The sequence below is a fragment of the Triturus cristatus genome, chromosome 2_2 (assembly GCF_964204655.1).
Source record: "Triturus cristatus chromosome 2_2, aTriCri1.1, whole genome shotgun sequence".
Taxonomy (NCBI): domain Eukaryota; kingdom Metazoa; phylum Chordata; class Amphibia; order Caudata; family Salamandridae; genus Triturus; species Triturus cristatus.
In genome coordinates, this window is record NC_140582.1 from 1,249,701,155 (window position 1) to 1,249,720,449 (window position 19,295).

The 19,295-nt window shown below is 43.9% G+C and overlaps 1 protein-coding gene across 2 annotated transcripts in view; it reads right to left on the reverse strand.

Annotated features, from left to right (window-relative positions):
• The window catches only part of LOC146863516 (uncharacterized), a 157,300-nt gene that overhangs the window by 78,284 nt on the left and 59,721 nt on the right, over positions 1-19,295 (reverse strand). Inside the window, exon 3 of one of the 2 annotated variants that reach the window (XM_085642952.1) lies at positions 14,852-15,766. The exons of the other annotated variant lie outside the window; for it this stretch is intronic. Coding sequence (XP_085499078.1) covers positions 14,928-15,766 — 839 coding nt within the window. The 3' untranslated portion in view covers positions 14,852-14,927. Of the gene's footprint in view, positions 1-14,851; positions 15,767-19,295 lie in introns of those variants that run through there. 2 annotated transcript variants of the gene reach the window in all.

Consider the following 19,295-nt stretch of genomic DNA (forward strand, 5'->3'; position numbering starts at 1 on the left):
TTCCTCTGGTCGATGGACCATTAGTTGAACTAGTTGATGGTGATAATTAACATAATTCTACCTAATCTATACTTTGACGTAAATAACCAGACTCAGGAAAGTTTTAAATCTTTATCTAAATTAAATGGATGTCAACCACTTCAAAAATACAGTACAGTCACACAATTCATAGGAGAGAAAATTCAATTGATAAAACATCAAACAAGTACTTCGGACTCATACAATGATCAATGCCCGGAAAGGGAGAGGACAGAGAGAAAAGAACATCTGCAAATAACGTGAAATTATAGTTACCAAGAATGGTGTGAAAGACCAACCCCCTGGCCAAGGAGCCGGTAAGGGTCCCCCGGGATAGGTCAGGCGACAAAGACTTCAGGACAGGATTCAGGACAGGATAGTTGACCTCTCTAGAATACCGACAATTTCGCTGCATCCCTCTCCGACACTCTCTTCCTCCTTGAGATTCTTCCGCGATCTTCTGATCTAACCCAAGTAAATTAGGATAGAAAGTTCTGCTTCAGGTTCTGCATTCGGCTCTTCATCAGCGTTTCCCGCTACACAGACAGCATCCCGAGCTCTGCTAACTAATTAACTAAAGCTATCTTAATTATACCTTTCGTTCTTCATGTTCCACCCACTAAAGTTTCAATATCGTAAAAATATGAAATATGATTGGTCAGGCAAAGGGATAAGCTCCATCACACCAAGCTTACATCTCATTAAACTCAGCTCTACCATTGTTCGCAAACCCATCCCCTGAATTTTTATCCCGATTTTAGTTTCCATACGCATTCATGTTTCTTTTGCAACATTTTATTAACGTTCTGAATGTCAGTCCACATTGTTGAACTTTTCACCATCCATTCCCAGAGTATATCGCTTGTTTCCTTGGCTTCCGTTTAACATCCAAGTCATCACTCCGGGTTAACTTTTCAGTGGGCATGCGTAGTCTTCATTCAGTTCTACATGAGAGGCCCAAATGCGCACTAGTGATAAAGTCAGAAAGACAAATATTAATTTCACAAATAAAGTGGTCGCACTGTATACCACCCACCTCTACTCTATTCCCCTTTACTTTATTAATACTGTCCCAGCATTGGCGTTAATAGAAAAGCTTGTTTTCGTTTGTTAAGCAGATGCCATGCAAGCGAGTCTCCATGCCTCCATTTTAGTGCCTTCTGCTCATACGCCAGAATTTCCCTCCAAGCGATAGCTCGTCATACTACGTAGATGTAGTTGACACACGCGCAGTAAAGATTTCCCGTTTAAAGTGGTTTTAGTCCTTCGTTCGTGTTATCCACGTTAGTAAAAACATAAGCAAGCCTCACTAACCCGCGTGTTCATGTGGTGCGCATTAGTTTTACACAAAACATTTTTAATAATTTCTTAATGAGTTAAAGGAGTGGATTGCTTTCGAGAAAGTCTCTTTTCTACAAGTCCTTGCTCTATCAATCCCCTCTCTGATGGCATTTTGAGCCATCACAAAATTACCCATCCCTTCTCAGATGCTAACTTTCAGCACTTCTCATTCTTCTTGTTTTTTCTCATTTTCATCCTTGTTTTCTAAATCTTTCATCTTTTTGTATATCCTCCCTTTCATTTCCTCCATTTGTATCTCCTCGTATTACCTCTTTCTTTTCTTTCCCATTAACTTCATATTTTCTCCCCTTTCTTTTGTTTCTGCAACATTTACACCAAATCATTATTGTTAAAACTATTATCGCTATACCAACTACTAGAAGAATTATTTGACCTAAAATACTTTTCCCTAAATCAGAAAACCAAGTCCCTATTGAAGAAATACTTTTTGTTAGTCTCTCCCATACACTGTCAACCTCCAGTGGTTTCAAATCTTCATGAAGTTTTGTAATATTCTTAATGTAAAAACAACAGTTGAGGGACAGAACGCAGAACAATGTCATACATTCACCCCAGTACAGAGATCTGGGCCTAAATCCATCGTTTTTTTGCTCACCATGCCATTCCAGTTTGAACCCAGCCATATGCAAATCAGTCTTGACCCTGTGCCTCATGGGAACAGTCCAGCACGAACTACCAAGCCAGGTCCTCCCTGGACTGGACCAAAGCATCCTAGGGCCGGTTTCGGGGTTTCACCCCTCTTCAGCCAGGATAGCTTGATTCCAGTGGCGTGGAGAGCACAGGACTCACGTCTGAGCATACCCGTCCCACTCGGGGTGACAAATGCAAAAACAGTTGATGGACAGAATGCATAATGTACCCTCCGATTTCCTTACCTTTATCAGGAATGTAAGTGCAATGTTGAACTTTCAGCATTCTACAGTCTCAACCCTCTTTTGCTAATAAAATATCAAGCGCAAGTAGATTTTGTAAAACCATAGACCTAATTGCAACCATTTCTGTATTTATCATCAAGAAACCCCCAGCAGTATCAGTCGAGAGACGATCACTAATGCTGACAATTTACAAATTCTATGTGATTTCAGAATGACTCCCACTGAAGGTATTAATGCACCAAATATATCACCTACTATTTATGAAAAACTACCTCTCTTTCTCCGCGTTAGTCCATTAGTGTTTTCATTGTTTCCAGTGATTCTTTTTACATGATAAATTTTCGGAAATACGATCCCAAAGTAGCAGCTTCCGTACCACCGTGCAGGCAACTTATAATAAGCATTATTCCCACACACGTAGTAAACCCCACGAAATACTGGATCAGTTCCCCCTTTTAGTCCCCAACCTCCCAAAATTAGGAAGTTATGTTCACATTCACTGGAACCAATAAATACGTAATTATAATATGTCTTTAACCTATGGACTCAGGTTTTCCTTTTCTTCACAAAGTCTAGGGACATCGCAGCATGAGCCTTGACAGTTGCATAAATTCCCTCTTTCTCAGCCCATGGTGTTCAGCAGCTTTCTTTTTGAAATCCTGTCTCCTTCCCTCAACTAAATTCAAAAACGCTTTCTACTCTTCACGTACTATACATGTTAAATTATTCTTGTGTGCCTTTACTATATCTATTGATTTCATAGTAAAGAACAAATTCACCCATGAACTGTGCATCTTGAATACTAAGTACTGGATTCATATTCTTTCGAATAGGAAGTTCGGAAAATACTATATCTAAGTTTGAATAATAATACTGAAGTTTTCCGGTTTTAGAAAACAGACTTGCTAGAAACACTACATGATATACCATATGTTAAAGGTAAATGGTGGTATGCAACTCCCTCTGTGAACCACAGAAAGGACCGTCCCTAGCTGTGTCTAAGAGATGCCCAATTTAGTGAGGGCAAATCACAATAAATTGACGGACTGGCATCACACACCACCAGGTGTCATGCTTCATCATCTGCCAGTCCTCGCCCTCTAAAAACCGCTTTTGATAGAGGGCGGGCATACACCTGAAGACAGGGATGCACTTCTAAACTAAGTGGGGGCCCAAACAAAAAAAAGGAGTGAGTGAATTTAAAAACCATCATAGTATACCTGAACAATTTTTATTCTATGGGGTTACTATGTGGGATTAAAATATATAAGTGCGGTGAGTGGGGACCTTATCATCCCGTCGCCGCTGTGAATCAGTGATTGTTAATAGGGGGTCAACATGTTTCTGCCTGTATTGTCCACTTGGGTACGTGGCATTCGTCAGGACCTTAAATATTGGGCTCCAATCTTACCACTGGGTGCATAGGCCTATAGCCAGCTGCCACCTGTTTAGAGAAACCTGTAAGAGAGAGGGGGTGAGACAAACATATAATACTCAAAATGGTTGTCATTCGGTAGACCTTGATGTGTCACAGTCACGCTCCATACTTACTGCTCTCTCCTAAAGTGAAAAAGGTGAAAAATGTATACGAGTGTCAGGCATCTGTGTTCACTCTGACATTGATGTGAATAAAATAGAAGTCTTACCCTATTGGAAAAACCTATTTGCCCCATGGGCGGGGTAGGAGGGGAATCCTTGTGGCCACATTCTGGTGGGAGACGATAAAGGATGAAGACAAAAGGGTTAAAAACCAGACTGGTTAGGAAGGTATATCAAAGATACTGAATTAGTTAGCAGAAAAAACTGTCAGGGCGTGCTTGGTCTACTATAGTTTCAACCTGTTGGAAGAAGAAATCAGAACAACGACTTACAGTTCAAGGCGTACTCCCCGCTAGAAAACCTAGTGCTGCATGCGTCCAGCCTCCTCCCCGGTGACAGTGTAGTGCGCAGCAAGCTTTTATACGGTTAGGTGGGATCGTGGCATGCGATATGGGTTTCATGTGAGTGTGGCGCACAGTGATGATGCTGCATTTCCTGTGTCCTGAGCGAAGCATGCAGAAAGGACTGCACGTTGCCCGTTTGTTGCCTGACCCTCGTGGGGGTGTGTCAGCACATGGCGCTGCTCTATGACACGCCGTTTCCTGTGTCCCGTCATTACCTCAGATGATTGCCTGGGGTGGGGCGGGACCAACTGTGGTCCAATGAAAGCGCCTGCCATAGTTTCTGGAGATACAAGGGAGTGATTTAACAAGTGTAGACACGTTATATAGAAATATGGGGAACATGTGCCCTGCTCATGAGTATTATTTCATGACGGGAGCAGTTTCGAGTATTTACACAGAAGAAAGGAAGAGAAAACAAACCCAGATTGTTTACAGTCAGGGTGACGGTGTGGTTAAGCCCACAATTAGTGCACAAGTTGATTTTACAGCTACCGCACGATTGCTGATCAAGATGATTCTAGTTTTAGGGAGTAAGGGAAACTACGTATAGCTCTATTCACATGTATTACTGTGTCTATGGTTTGTGTTTTTGTCTTTATAATGGGTACTGTTAAAGTGTATGTTTTAGTGAGCGCTAAGGGAAGTTACTTCATTTGTAGCCATGGGATATCATCGTTCAATCCGTTTTTCCATGTCCCAAGGCGAAACACCCAGCGCTGTTCTCTAACATGTAAGACATGTGAGAGGCAGCCATTGCGCTTCTGTACCACTTCCAGTACCGTCCATCTTAGATCTTTATCAGAGTGTTCTTTCTCAAGGAAGCGTTTTGTTAATTTGGTGTTATCTTTCTTCCTTCTGATAGTGCTCCGGTGCTCACTAATTCTGGTCTTTACACGCCTAGTAGTCATGCCAACATACATGAGTTGGCAAGGGCATTTGAGTAGGTACACTACATTTTCTGTGTTGCAGTTAGAGAAGTTCTTCTGAGTCCATGGTCGCTCAGTACCTATGTCCACTTCTTTTGTGGTGGCCGTGAATTGGCATGATACGCAATCGCCACAGGGGTAATGTCCAGTTGGTCGTTGGTGGCCCCATAGTGTCAGTTGGTTGTCATCTGTAGCGGCTGGTGGTTTTGTATGGACTAGTTCATCCTTGATGTTCCTACTGCGTTTGTACGCAAATAGGGGTTGGGTCCAGACTTTGTCGCTGGTGTTTAATATGCGCCATTTCTTTTGAATAATGTTCTGAATTTTGTTGGACGCTGGAGGTGGTGACACACACCATCCGGATGGCCGGCTCCTTTGGCGTATTTTCTAAAAGAGCTGCCCGGTTGTTGTTTCGAGCTCTTTTTTTGGCATTCTTGACCAATTTTTTGGGGTAATTTCTTGCTCTGAGTTTCATTTCCAGGGTGTCTGCTTGTTCATGAAAGTCTAAAATTTCTGAACAATTTCTGCGGATGCGCAGAAATTGCCCTACCGGGAAGTTTTGTCTTAGGGCTTTGGGATGGAAGCTTTCAAAAAGCAGAAGGCTGTTTTTGTCGGTTGCTTTGTTGTGAACTCTTGTGCGTAGGCCTTCTGAAGATAGGTTGATTTCAAGGTCCAGGAATATTGCTCTTTCTTTGTCGATGGTATGTGTGAATCTCAAATGTGGATCAATGCTGTTTACCCATTCCACGAATGATTGTGCTTCTTCATTGGTACCCCTCCAGACGATCAGAACGTCGATGTACCTCTTGACAATTTCATACAGACCTAATCACTAATCTCCATTGTATCTACATATTGAAATAACTATTTTGTAAAGACATTTAAAGACGTATCATTATCTTCTACTGTGTGATGAAAATCTGTCTCATCTGCTGCTTCTAATTCTACTCTATCTCCTGTTATTGTAGCTGCTCTCTCATTAGTAACTGTGTCATTATCTTTATTTGTTATCAATAAAGGCACTGCCACTGTTAGAAATAACCATACAAAAAAAAATACTACATATACAAGCTCTACAGCATCTTTGTTTTAAACCTCGTCTCGGTTGCTCAGTGACTTCATTTTTCACCATTTTAATCTAAGAAGATATTTCTTCTTTTTCTTTCTTGGAAATTCAAACTCTTGTTTTAAGGTGGCCTCAATTTTCTTTCATCAATCTGTGCAGTATCTAATTCTTCCAATTCCTTACTCATTTCTAAATTCTCAAATTCTTCTAATATTACATAGGTCCACTCAGGGCCCTTGTATTTGTTGTTCAAAATTCTCAGTCTTGGGCTTCTCCGTGTGTTTCTCACAACTGACTGTTTAGACGGAGTTTGACTAGTAATCTCATTCACTTACTCTGGTATTTCTCTTATTTTTGTTCCAGATAGTATCTCAATCTTTTCACTCCACCTGGCCAGTTGTCACCCTTTCTGATCCTTTTTACCTGAACTGCAATTTCACCCTCTCCGTCTTTTTCTAAAGTTCTTTTATTTTCAGTATGTCTGGGCACAATCTGTTCTTCTTCTGAATCACTCTCTACCCGTTCCTGTTCAGGTTTCATTTCATCTGCCTGAACCTGTTCTTCTTCCTCTGTCTGGTCCTGTTCGGGTCTTATCTTTAATTGATCTTCTTCTGCCCGAACTTCTTGTTCTTCTCCTAACTGGTCCTGTTCAGGTCTTACTGCAATTTGTTCTTCTGCTGCCTGAACGTGTTCTTTTCCTGTTTGTCCCTGCTGAGGTCTTTGAATAGATCTGTTCACCTCTGCCTGAGTATATTCTTCTTTCCCTGTCTGGTCCTGCTCAGGGTTTCGGGTAGCTTGGTTCACTTCTACCTGAGCGTGTTCTTCTACATCTATCTGATCCTCACTACTTTCCTGTCTCTCTAATCTGGTTCTTCTTGTTTGTATAACAACTTCAGGTATGTCAATCACTGGTATCCATACCACCTGACTGGTGCTCGGTTGTTCCTAGTCTATAACTTCAGAATCTATCACTCTAGATTCTCCAACTTCACAACCTTCAGCTGTCTCAACCGGTTCAATCAGTTGCTGTTCTTCAGTGGGGCCTGGAACTCTTTTGGTATGACTGGCATGAATCCAATTGGCTAAACGCGCACACTTCATTGATGTGGTAGTGACCAGTATGACTTGACGTGGTTTATTCCACCTGGGTGCTAGGCATGACTTTCTGGCGTGTTTCTTCACTACCACCCAGTCTCCAGGATTCAAATCATGATCCTGTGATGGCTACCTGGCAACTGCGTCTTCTCCAACCTGGTGAGAGACAGAACGCACTAGGTCAGCCAATCCTTTGCAATAGTCCAATACCAGATCATCAGTTATATTCATCAATTTATTTTCAGGAATAAATGCTTGCCTCATTGCCCTTCCCATGAGTAATTCATGTGGACTCAATCCCGTTTTCCTATCAGGAATACTTCGGAGTCTCATCAGCACAAGAGGCAATGCATCTGGCCATTTCAGCAATGTGGATGCACACACTTTTCCTAACCTTGACTTGATTGCTCAACCACTCCAGAAGCCTCTGGACGGTATGCACAGTGCAGTTTGTTCAATTTTTAATGCTTCACAGATTAATGGAATTATTTCATTATTAAAATGAGGTCCTCTATCTGATTCCAAAGTGACTGGAAAACCAAAACGAGGTATCAACTCCCTTTTTAGCAACTGTGAGACTGTCATTTCTTCTTGTGGGGTATGCCTCTACCCCACAAGAAGAGGCACACTATGACAAGTACATATTTCAATCCCTTGCACGGAGGCAACTCAATGAAATCTAATTGTAATCTCATGAATGGTCCTTCTGCCTTTCCAATTTTTCCCCAACTGACCACTGTCTTTCTGCCTGGATTTAACTGCTGACAAATTAGGCATCTTTGGCAAAAGCTTTCTGTGACTACCCTAAACTTTGGATTGTACCAATTCTGTCTGAATAGTCTGATCATTGAATCCCTGCAAATATGTGTTTTCCCATGGTATACTCTTGCCATTTGAGAGATTAGGCAGTCTGGCATGACATCGGTGTATACCCATACATCATCTCCTGTCCTTTGACAACCTGATTTTATCTAGATTTCCTTTTCTTTCGCCTCAGCTTCTTCCTGCAACTGTATAACCTGATCCCTTGTTTCTAGAGCTGAGAAAAACATAAGTTGGCAGCTGATTTCACTTGTTTCAATCTTTCTCTTAAGTGCCATGTTATTTCTTGCACAATATTGAGCAATTTGGTCTCCATATCCGTTACCTGCCGCCACATAGTCATTTCCTGACTGGTGAGCAGCACACTTGACCACTGCTATTTCTTTTGGCATTTGTATTGCTTCCAACAACTCTTTCACATATTTGCCATTTCTTATAGGAGATCCTGAAGAAGTCAGAAATCCCCTCTGCATCCAGAGCTGGCCAAAGTCGTGCACAACCCCGAAACCATATTGACTGTTCGTGAATATGGATATCCTCCAATTTTTCCCAATTTTGCATGCCTTTGTTAAGGCCACCAATTCGGCTACTTGTGCAGACTTGACTCCCAGTAAATAGGATGCTTCAATGACCTCTGATATCTTACATACAGCATAGGCTGCACTAAGTCCTCCTCCTTCTGTTCTCATGCACGACCCATCTACAAATAGTTCATCATCTGGCTCTTTCAAGGGCACTTCTTTTATGTCAGGACGGAGCTTGGTACAAATCTCAGTCACATCCAGACAATCATGATCCACTTAATCTTTCACTTCTTCACAACATGGGTCTGGCAATAATGTGGCAGGATTCATTATTGTACATCCTATTACCGTCACATTTTCCACTCCCGGAATCACTCTTTCATACTTAGTCATCCGACTAGGGGTAAGGTGCTGTGTTCGAGTTCGTGCCAAAAGAATTTCAAATGAACATAGGACATAAACTTTAACTGGATGTCCCGTCACAATCGACTCACTTTGCTCCAGACTCATACAATTAGCAGCTACTGCTTTTAAGCAGCCGGGTAAAGCTGAAGCCACAGGATCCAGAGTAGCAGAGAAATAGGCTACTGAACGTCGGCTTAATCCAGGACTTTCTCTCTCACAACAGAGCAGTTCAAATTCTTTTGTATAATCAGGCATGCCTAAGGCAGGGGCCTCACACGGACTATTTCGCAATTTTGAAAACGCTTCCACGCACTCATCATTAAAGGCAATCGGATCTTTTGCTTTTTTCTGAGTCAACTGAATCAATGGTTTTGCCAATAGGGAGAACCCTATAATCCACAGCCTACAGTACCCAACTACTCTGAGAAACATTCTCATCACTTTTTGTGTCTGAGGTAACTGCATTTGTTTGATTATCTTTATCCTCTCTGGGGTCACTTTTCTAACTCCTCTTTCTATTTTGTGGCCTAAATATTTAACTTCTTGCTAACAAAACTGCAATTTCTCTGGAGACATCTTGTGTCCTCCTACGGCCAAATGGTTCAGTAATGCAATTGTGTCAGTGACACAATCTTCCCGTGTTTTTGATGCCACCAGTAGGTCATCAATGTACTGAACCAAAACTGAATTTCTGGGCATGACCAATGTTTCTAGACACTTTTTCAGGATTTGATTGAAAATTTAGGGACTCTCTGTATACCCTTGAGGAACTCGGCACCATGTCAAGACATGGTCTTCGAACTTAAAGGCGAATAAATATTGTCTGTCTGGGTGCAAATGAATAGAGAAGGAGGCTTGGAATAAATCAATTACTGTAAACCAGCCTGCATTCCAGGGTATCTGATAAAAGATCACTGCTGGATTTAGCACTACTGGGCAACAAGGCACTACAATTTTGTTGATCTTTCTCAAATCCTGTATTTTCCGCTAGGCTTTTTAAGTCCCATTATTGGCAAATTACAAGGACTATTCATTATTTCTGCTGACATTAGGCTAATCTTATTTGCAATGATGCTGTCATCTCAATCATTGTGAAAAACACAACCAATGGGACAGGTGTGACCTCTACCAACTCCCTGCTCCCAGAGTCCACATTTGTGCATTGATGTAGCCACTTACACATCATCACATGAGAACACTATTGTGGTAGATACACAGCACACACAAGCCTGACAGGTGTACTGAGCTACACACTTCATGCAAAGATGTTTCATGTGTAGGAGGGTATCATTACAGACAACATTCACAAAACGTGAGATGAAAACTTGTCAAGCGGACTTACTATGACCACGTGCATGGAGGACGATAAATTGTCAGAGAAGAATGCTATGAACTAACTTGTTATGATAGACCTAGCCGTTCTGCTTGTCACGAACGAATATAGGAGCAATACAGTCGAGCACAGAAATAGTGAGAGGATACTGTTCTAGACCAGAGGAGTGTTGATTCCGGAACATCTGGCACGCCATCTTGGGAAAACGTATTGTAGGTATGGGCGGACTTCTTGAGTAAGTTCACCAGGGTGGTTGGAAATGGAAAATAGGTTATAAATATGGAAAAATTGAATCTTAGAACAGGACTTGCTACATAGAGATGAATATATATATTCTCCGAGATATGGTGGGAGATGGATGTAATGGCGATAGTAAGGGGATTTAATATCTAAGTAGTCTGAGCGCTATATAAGGCAGACTACGAAGATGGCATCTGTTTACGCCGTCCGAAGAGCACTCTCCACTTTTAGGTATGTAGTGATAATTCGATGCTTTTTCCGCACCGGGAGGAGATACCTGTTTTCTAGTTAGTGAGATTTTCACTCTCCACTTTATGAGTATGTGGTGGCAAGTATTAGGAGTGTGCGAGTACCGGGAGGAGACACCCGACTTAAAATGTGTGGTGTATACAGTCCGCGAGATTGAATTATCGATGCGTGTAGTTAAGACACTTCATGTTTTAAAGGAGTCAATTTCAACGCGATTCATGAGGAATAGGCATATGAGAAGTTTTGGGGTGTCCATATGTCACACCGATGTTTCGGTGTACTTCTCTATATTGATTAGGTAAACAGGGAGAGAAGCAGCGTGTAGGCAGGTCTGTAAGAAGAGATGTCAACTGTCAGTTGATGGTAATGACGCAACACACGTAGCGAACGGTCTCATGTTTAATACGATTAGTTTATGGTCCCATGTTTAATGGATTAACCTTTAGGAGATTTTAAAGAATATTAGTAGAAATTGATATGGTTGTCCGCATTTCTGTGTGGTACTTTTAATTTATGAATGGACAATAGGGAGAGAGGAACTGTCTGGTGATGCCAGATGTCACACTTCTATAACGTGTATATATATATATATATATATATATATATATATATATATATATATGTTGTCCACAGGCGAATCAACATTTATACATATATGGATACTCCTGATTAGGACATGAAGACTGATATTAAATGAGGTGGAGACATTCTATTTATACAAACGGTCACGTTATGTTCGTCTCAATAATGGGAGTACGGTACCACGGGACATGATGTCATTATATATATGCATTTTGTCTTTAATATGTAGAGCGTAATTTACAGACGCTTGGACCTTTTGAAATTTCATAAGAGGTGAGCCCAGATATCAATTATGTTACCGTATAGTTATACGTCACACTGGGATTTACTTGGACCCGTGTTAAACATATACTTCATAACTGTGCTATTATGCATGTCGTCTTCTAGCTATACATACAAATTACAATTTTTTTCTAAAACACGATGATAGCCCTCCATATTAGATGTTTTTGTTGTTTTTCTGTTCTATACTACAACACATTTCATTTTCCCTCTTTCACTGTGTATGAGGTGTGGCAGATGAACCCCACAGTGGGTATCTGTCGGAGGAATTTACACACCAGGGTGTTGAGGTGATAAAGTACTTAAGGTATTTGAGGAAGAGCGTAGACTCATGATGTTTATTTGACTTATGGCCCTGATGAAGTCAGTGATGTATACCCATCAACTCTGACAAAACACATGTTGGCTGTGGCTATATGAAGAATATTCTGTGGCTTTTGAAGATGAGAGGCTGTGGCTTCTGAAGAAGTTCCGTTGGAAATAAACCTGACTGAATACAAGAAGATTCGGACATTTAATTTTTACGTACTCTTGCTGGAGCTCAGGATAATCTGTTGAATATATAGGATTGGATTTTTCCAGTTCTTACTTGTGGGCAATAGTGGCAGCCCTCTTCCTTGGAGCACCAAAGTAATGATGTATATTTGATGGTGGGAGAATATTAGAAAGTTTGCGCAAGAGGCCCTGCCACGTTCTTGTTTAATTCTATTAGATTGTGTTACAATTAAAGTGAATGTAAGGTAATTTGCAGACAGTGAGTGTAGGAGTGGTCAGTGATGGTAAAGGAGACAAAAAGAGTAGTCCCCACATTAATGGGATTACACAGTCCAACAAACTCCTGCCATCAACATGGCAATGTGGGATTAGATAATCAACAAAGTCAATGTTCAATGCAGAGCCCAATATACTAGCCAAACTACTAGCAAACCGACTGGTACAAGTAATAAGCGGGTTGGTACATCCTGACCAGTCAGGCTTTATGCCCAACCGAAATACGGCACTAAATTTACGCAGAGTGCACGGAGTGATGGGGAGAATAGTCACAATCCAGGAGTCAGCGATAATAGTCTCATTGGATGCCACCATGGCATTTGACACCATCAAATGGCCGTACCTCTTCGCAGTTCTACCGAAAATGGTGTTTGGGCCTGGTTTTGTCCAATGGGTCAGACTCCTCTACTTGGAACCACTGGCTCAAGTAGTAGTTAATAACAAAAAAACTAACGTTTGCACTCAGCCGTGGAACCCGCCAAGGCTGCCCACTGTCCCCCCTCCTCTTTGCCCTCGCCCTGGAACCGCTGGCGGCATGGATTCAAAGGGATCCCATGATACGAGGACTGAGATGATCGGCAACATGGGAGGTTCGTCTCTCCTTGTATGCAGACTACATTCTCCTGTTCTTGGCCACCCCAAAAGTATCACTTGAGAGGGTGCTAGACATCTTTGCAACCTTTGGCAGATACTCTGGGTACTAAATACATTGGAGTAAGTCCCTCTTACACGTCCTCAGCGGAGCTCCGCCTCCCCCACCCAGGGGCTGCCCTATACAAATAACTACAGTGGGCTTTAAATATCTAGGTATTTTTATCACATCAAACCACAAACTTCGATTTGAATGCAACCTGCTCCCACCCTTACAAAGACTGAAGCAAGATATAATAAGCTGGAGAGCGCGTCCACTCTCGCTGTTGGGCAGTGCAGCGCTTTTCAAAATGATGTCACTACCCAGTTTCCTCTACGGGCTACAGAACTCCACGGATCTAGTTCCTGCACGATATTTCAAGGAGATAAAGGGCCTGCAGAGAGACCTACTGTGGAATGGGAGACCCCGATTAGCATTGACTCAACTTGCCCTAAATTTGTACGACAGAGGGATTAGTCTTCCAGATCTCAAAAAATATTACTGGGCTGCCCACCTAGCTGCCATTAACCATGGCACTTACCGTTGCGCTGATGACCCGGGATACGCCATGGATAGGTGGCTATTGCAGAGAGGGAAATATAACGGGGCATTATACTCTAGACCCCCAGCGTGTTCTACTGCCAGGGCCGACTAAGCACTCAGTCCAAATATGGCACGCAGCGAACAGAAGCCTAGGGTGGGAGCGGAAACTTATTTTGGCAACTCCCCTGTGGGATTCTAAAACACTGGGCAACCGCAGGACCTCGATAGGGTTCGACAAATGGGATCTAATTGGGATCTCAAAAAATAGGGGACCTATGGGTGAAAGGCGATATGATAACGTTTGCCTCAATGTAACAAGAATACAAGCTAGCCAACTCAGAGTACTTTAGATACCTGCAAAGAGGTTCCTCCCCCCCAGAATCCTCGCCCCTCGAGGACATGCTGCTGGACAGCTACCTACCAAAGAAAACTATATCCGTGACCTATAAAGAAATTATCAATAATACCCTTGACCCCCTCCAGCAAACAAGAGAAAAATGGGAGAGAGCCGGCCTAGAACTAGATGACGAGGAGTGGCAGGAGGCGGTAGCCTCCCCAAGGGAAGCAGCAATCTCTGCCAGATTGCGACTCGTCCAACTCAAAATACTGCACAGCATATACATTACAGGGCCTTGTGTCGTCCGAATGGGTAAGACTGAGACCAGAGAGTGTAGAGGGCAACGCAGCCGAGAGGGCACTTTCATGCAGATCTTATGGGAATGGGAATGCATTCAACAGTACTGTCGCAAAATATATTATATCCTGAGTGAAGCACTTACACTTGCTATTCACCCTGAAGCTAAAAGGTGCCTTCTGAATATATGGAAGCCTACGGGTCTGAACAGCAAAGAAAAGATATGGGTCACCCTAGGCCTAATGGTAGCGAAGCAAAACATTGCACAATTGTGGGGGGCCGCACAATCACCCAGAATAGAGGCGTGGAAGACAGACATGGACTGGTGAACGTTCGGGGAAAAAACAGTGATGCCCCAAAAAGTGGTCTTCATTTGGAATAATTGGAAGGCCTACCGAGGAAATATCTGTAACCCCCCAAAGGTCCTCCTTATTGATGATCCACCCTCACCATAAATGGTGTATCCAAACATGAACTACCAGTCTGCAAATAATAAAACTAATTATTAAGGTGATTTTGACTTAATTCCTCTCAAATGTAAACTGAATTGTCGATTTGTTATGTTTAATAAAAATAACTGTTAAAAAAGAAAAACAAAGTCAATTTTCAGTGCAACACTGGTGACATCATGGCTGGCTCAGCGACTTGGCTTTGGTTGGAGCTTTGCCGCGTGATCCTCCCGTGGTGTTTCTCGGACGGCCCCTCCTGCGTTTGGCAGGGGGGGGCTCTGCTGCAGGCTCAGAGGTGTCTGAGGAGTCATTGTCTTGCAACTCACCCATCTCTGTGGCCACAGCTGAGGTGGTGGGTGTTTCAGCAGGCTGGCCACTGGAGGGGGGTTGAGCCAACATTTGGGCAGCATGTACGTCCCTCAGAACACCCACAAGCTGGCCCATGAGATCCACAAGTTGGCCCATTCGTGTGCCCATGGACCTCTGCAGCAGGCGGAGCTCACGCAGTTCTTCTACAACCTGGCCCATCTGTCCCTGGTTCTGTTGATATGCAGCAAGGACTCTTTCAACGGTGGCCAGGGCTTCGGTCTCAGTGTCCTCATGTGATTGTCCCCCAGTTGCCCTCCCACCTGCCCTGCTGACAGGGACCTGTGGCATTGGCTGTTGACACACCCGCAAACTATCTCCGGCATCCTCAGCTTGTGTGGTGGTGTTGGTAACCACTGAGCCAGGGACAGTGTTGCAGGCAGCAGTGGTGATGGTGGAGGTGGCTGCAGCACAGGTCGTCGTAGCAGGGGTCAGCGTAGTGGTTGTCGCTGATGTATTGATAGTTATGGTGGTGGTGGTGGTTGGGACAATGAAGCCCTGAGATGGAGTGTGCCCTGGCAGTCCTGAGGGGCCAGGTTGTTGCTCCTCATCCAAGAAACGTAGAGAATTAGCAGAGAGTTCACGTTCTGGGGGCAGAGACTGGCTCTGCTGGTTGGTGATGTTTTCACCAGCTGTTGCTTGGTGATTTCCTGTTGAACAGAGGTTACATGGTCAGTTAAGTGCACTCCACAACCTTGGTGTCACACTTTTGGATGTTACATTCGATACGCCAAACAATTTACATTGCAATCACTTTGCATTGGTAAACGATTATCAGCATCATGACAGGATGTTGAGGTACATACATTATTTGCCATTAGTGGGACATATAAATAACAACCATGTGACATGTACAGATAGTGTGTTTACAAGGACGTCATCATCTACCAACTTGGTGCACATCAACTTTGGTTTATATGTGGATTTAGTTGACTTTTCAGAGAATCGGTTTCAGCTATGCCAAAACTTAACAATTTAATTATTTATATGTTCTTTCAAATAATGTGGTATTGTTTGTTTGACAGATTGACTGTGCATATGTTGTGTTCATATGAGCCTTCATGCTTTGTGAACCATGATTGTAATTTCTGTGACAGTTACATGCGCTTAGCGGTCTGCACACTGGATGTAACATTTGCATCTATACAGAGTTGGCCGACGTGTGAGGGATGTGGTGGTCATATGGCTCCATGCATTGTGAGAAGCATGACAAGGTGCATGTACTGTCTATCTACCCGTTAGGTAGCACAGTAGAGGGAAATGGCTGCCACATGGTTCTGGGTGGGGGGGGGGGGGGGGGAGGGAGGGAGTGTTCCATCCTGCTCAGTTGTGGGACAAGGGTGCCTGATGGGAGTTGCAGTGCTGGCTGCCCATCCACAAACCCCCCTCCCTGTTGAGATGGCTACCTACCTGTAAGGTTGAGGAGAGCAATGAAATTCCTGCCACATGGTTCTAGGTGGGGGGAGTGTTCCATCCTTCTCGGGGGTGATGCAAGAGAGCATAAGAAGGCTACCTACCTGCAAGGTTGAGGAGAGCAATGAAATGGCTGCCACATGGCTCTTGGGTGGAGGGTGTTCCATCCTGCTTAGCTGTGGGACAAGGGTGCCTGGTGGGAGTTGTAGCGCTGCCTGCACACCCCCCTCTCCCTATTAAGAAGGATCTCTCCCTGTGAAGTTGAGCAGAGGAAGAGAATAGGTTACACATGGCTCTTAGGTGGGGGAGTGTTCCATTCTGCTCAGTTGTGGGACAAGGGTGCCTGGTGGGAGTTTAAGTTCTGGCTGCCTGTACACACACCCTTCCCTGTTAAGAAGGCGACCTCTCCATGTGAAGTTGAGCAGAGAAAGGGAACAGGTTACACATGGCTCTTGTGTTTTGGGAGTGTTCCATCCTCCTCAGCTGTGGGGCAAGGGTGCCTGGTGAGAGTTGGAGTGCTGGCTGCCTGTACAAACATACACCCTCCCTTTTAAGAAGACTGCCTCCCTGTGAAGTTGAGCAGAGGAGGGGAATAGGTTACACATGGCTCTTGGGTGGGGGGGGGGGGGGGGGGGAGGGCGCTTCCCTCCTGCAGAGCTGTGGGACAATGGTGCCTGGTGGGAGTTTTAGTGCTGGCTACCTGTACATATACATCCAAGGAAATATTGCTAGCTACCTTTGAGGTGAATCAGAGGAAGGAAATGGTAGATATGTGAGACATGTGTTGGGAAGAGTTGTACGTAAGTGCATTTAGGTCTAGGCAGGTAGCTTTATAGTTGTCAAAGACAGTACATGGCAGAGTGATGGGATACATTTGTTGGTACTTACCAGCCTCCACTCCCCCAGCTATTCCTTTGAGACTCTCTGGATGCAGCATGGGAAGCACCTTCTCTCCCCCCCCCCCCCCCCCCCCTTTCAGTGACTGTTAGTGGTGGAATGGGAGGGCCACCGCCAGTCCTCTGAGCCGCCTCATGGTTCCTGCTGACACGTTATTTTACCCTCGTCTTTGGGTCAGGCCACCTCTTCTTGAGGTCAGTGTGCGCAGGGTCCGCCTCTTCTTGAGATTACGCAGTGTGCGCAGGGTGGTCCCTACTGCATTGACTTTGTTGACTATCCTTTCCCACATTTGATTTTTCTGACTAGTGGTGACTGTTGGACCATGCTTCCAAACAAATGTGGTTCTATTCAGATTATCTAGTCAACCATCACGGACAACTCATGGTCTGTGAATTTGGGCATTTTTTTCTGTGACATGGTGTGTGATGTGCAAATGGGTGACAAGTGCAAGTGGGAAGGTGGTGGTGGTGATGTGTGAGGTGTGTGTGTTGGAAGTGTTTGTGTGGGTAGTTGAGATGGTGTGATGATTTGCCTCTCCTTTCTGCTGTGGTGTTTGGCCATTCACTGCTGTAGTTGTGCAAAGGATGCTGGTCGGGGAAGGGGTTGGGTTTATACTCAGCTATGTGGGCGAGTCCAAATGGGGTATTCATGGGAGGTGTGTTCTATATGTTGACCTGGGATTTGTATCCTTTTTTTGATGTCATGGGGGTGTGTCATTGGGGTGTGTCAAATGTTTTTGATGTCAGCGGAAAAAAACAAAGAAATCAGCCACACTGAGGCCTTGTGGCCTTGTGGTATGGCTGCATTCGACCACCATTCTCCTCCTTTGCGTGCGACCTCAGCGGTCTGAACACAAGTATTGTTCCGCCAGCTCTGCCATTCATCTTTTCGTGCGACCGCAGCGGTCGGAAAAGACTTATCGTTCTGCTTGCTCTGCCATCTTCATCATCTACGGAGCCGACCGGGGTGGTTATTTTGGCGGGACAATTTCCCAGGGATTCATAGCCGAGTTGGCATTCCCCCCACCAGGTCCTGAGCTCATGAAGTAATTTTCTCATTTACAGCAAGTAAATGGACCATATAAGACCTATTTAGGCATTACTAACCATTGGAAGTTATTTTCTTCCCACATTATTCTATTTATTTGGGACACAATACGTTAATTTTTCATTGTAAATACATCACTGTGAGTCTTAGGAAGGGATCCTTAAGGTCCTGAAGAAGAAGCTTGGGGAAGCTTCGAAACATGTCGGCACCATCAGGAGGTCTAGCTCATTGAGGCATACTTTCCTCCTCCCCCCACTATTTTACTAATACCAGCTCATACGGTTTAATAAAGTTCATTCAACCAGAAGAGCCAGGTATTTTTTAATTCACTTTTCCACTCACTCCTGACCCTTCCTCTCACACCCTTGCATCACACATAGTGGTTTCACTTATAACAGTGCTCCCGCGTAGACGTAGGTCGCAGCACGCCCCGTCCCGTAGAGGGGCGGGAAGACCCCTATGATGAAGCATGACACCAAGGGCCCTTTTGGTGTGTGAGGGGTATTTAAACAACTGATTTGTATTCTCCACGGCCGTGGGATACATTTCGTCTTCTTGAGGAATTTTCCTAATATACTCAACCTACGGGTGGATCCATATGTTTATGAACATTTGACCGGGAGGAAGTATCCACCTCCACCACTCGGATGAGTGGTACCTCTCCACTCCCTATTTTGTTTATGTTTATGCTCTGCCATCTTATCATAATTTCACCTGCGGTCATTCCGCTTGTGGATCGGCATTTTCGGTGCTTTCCGCAGCATTTCCATCCGCCGTGGTTGGATTTTCTGGTTTTCCGGACATTGCGGGCGGATTTTTGTG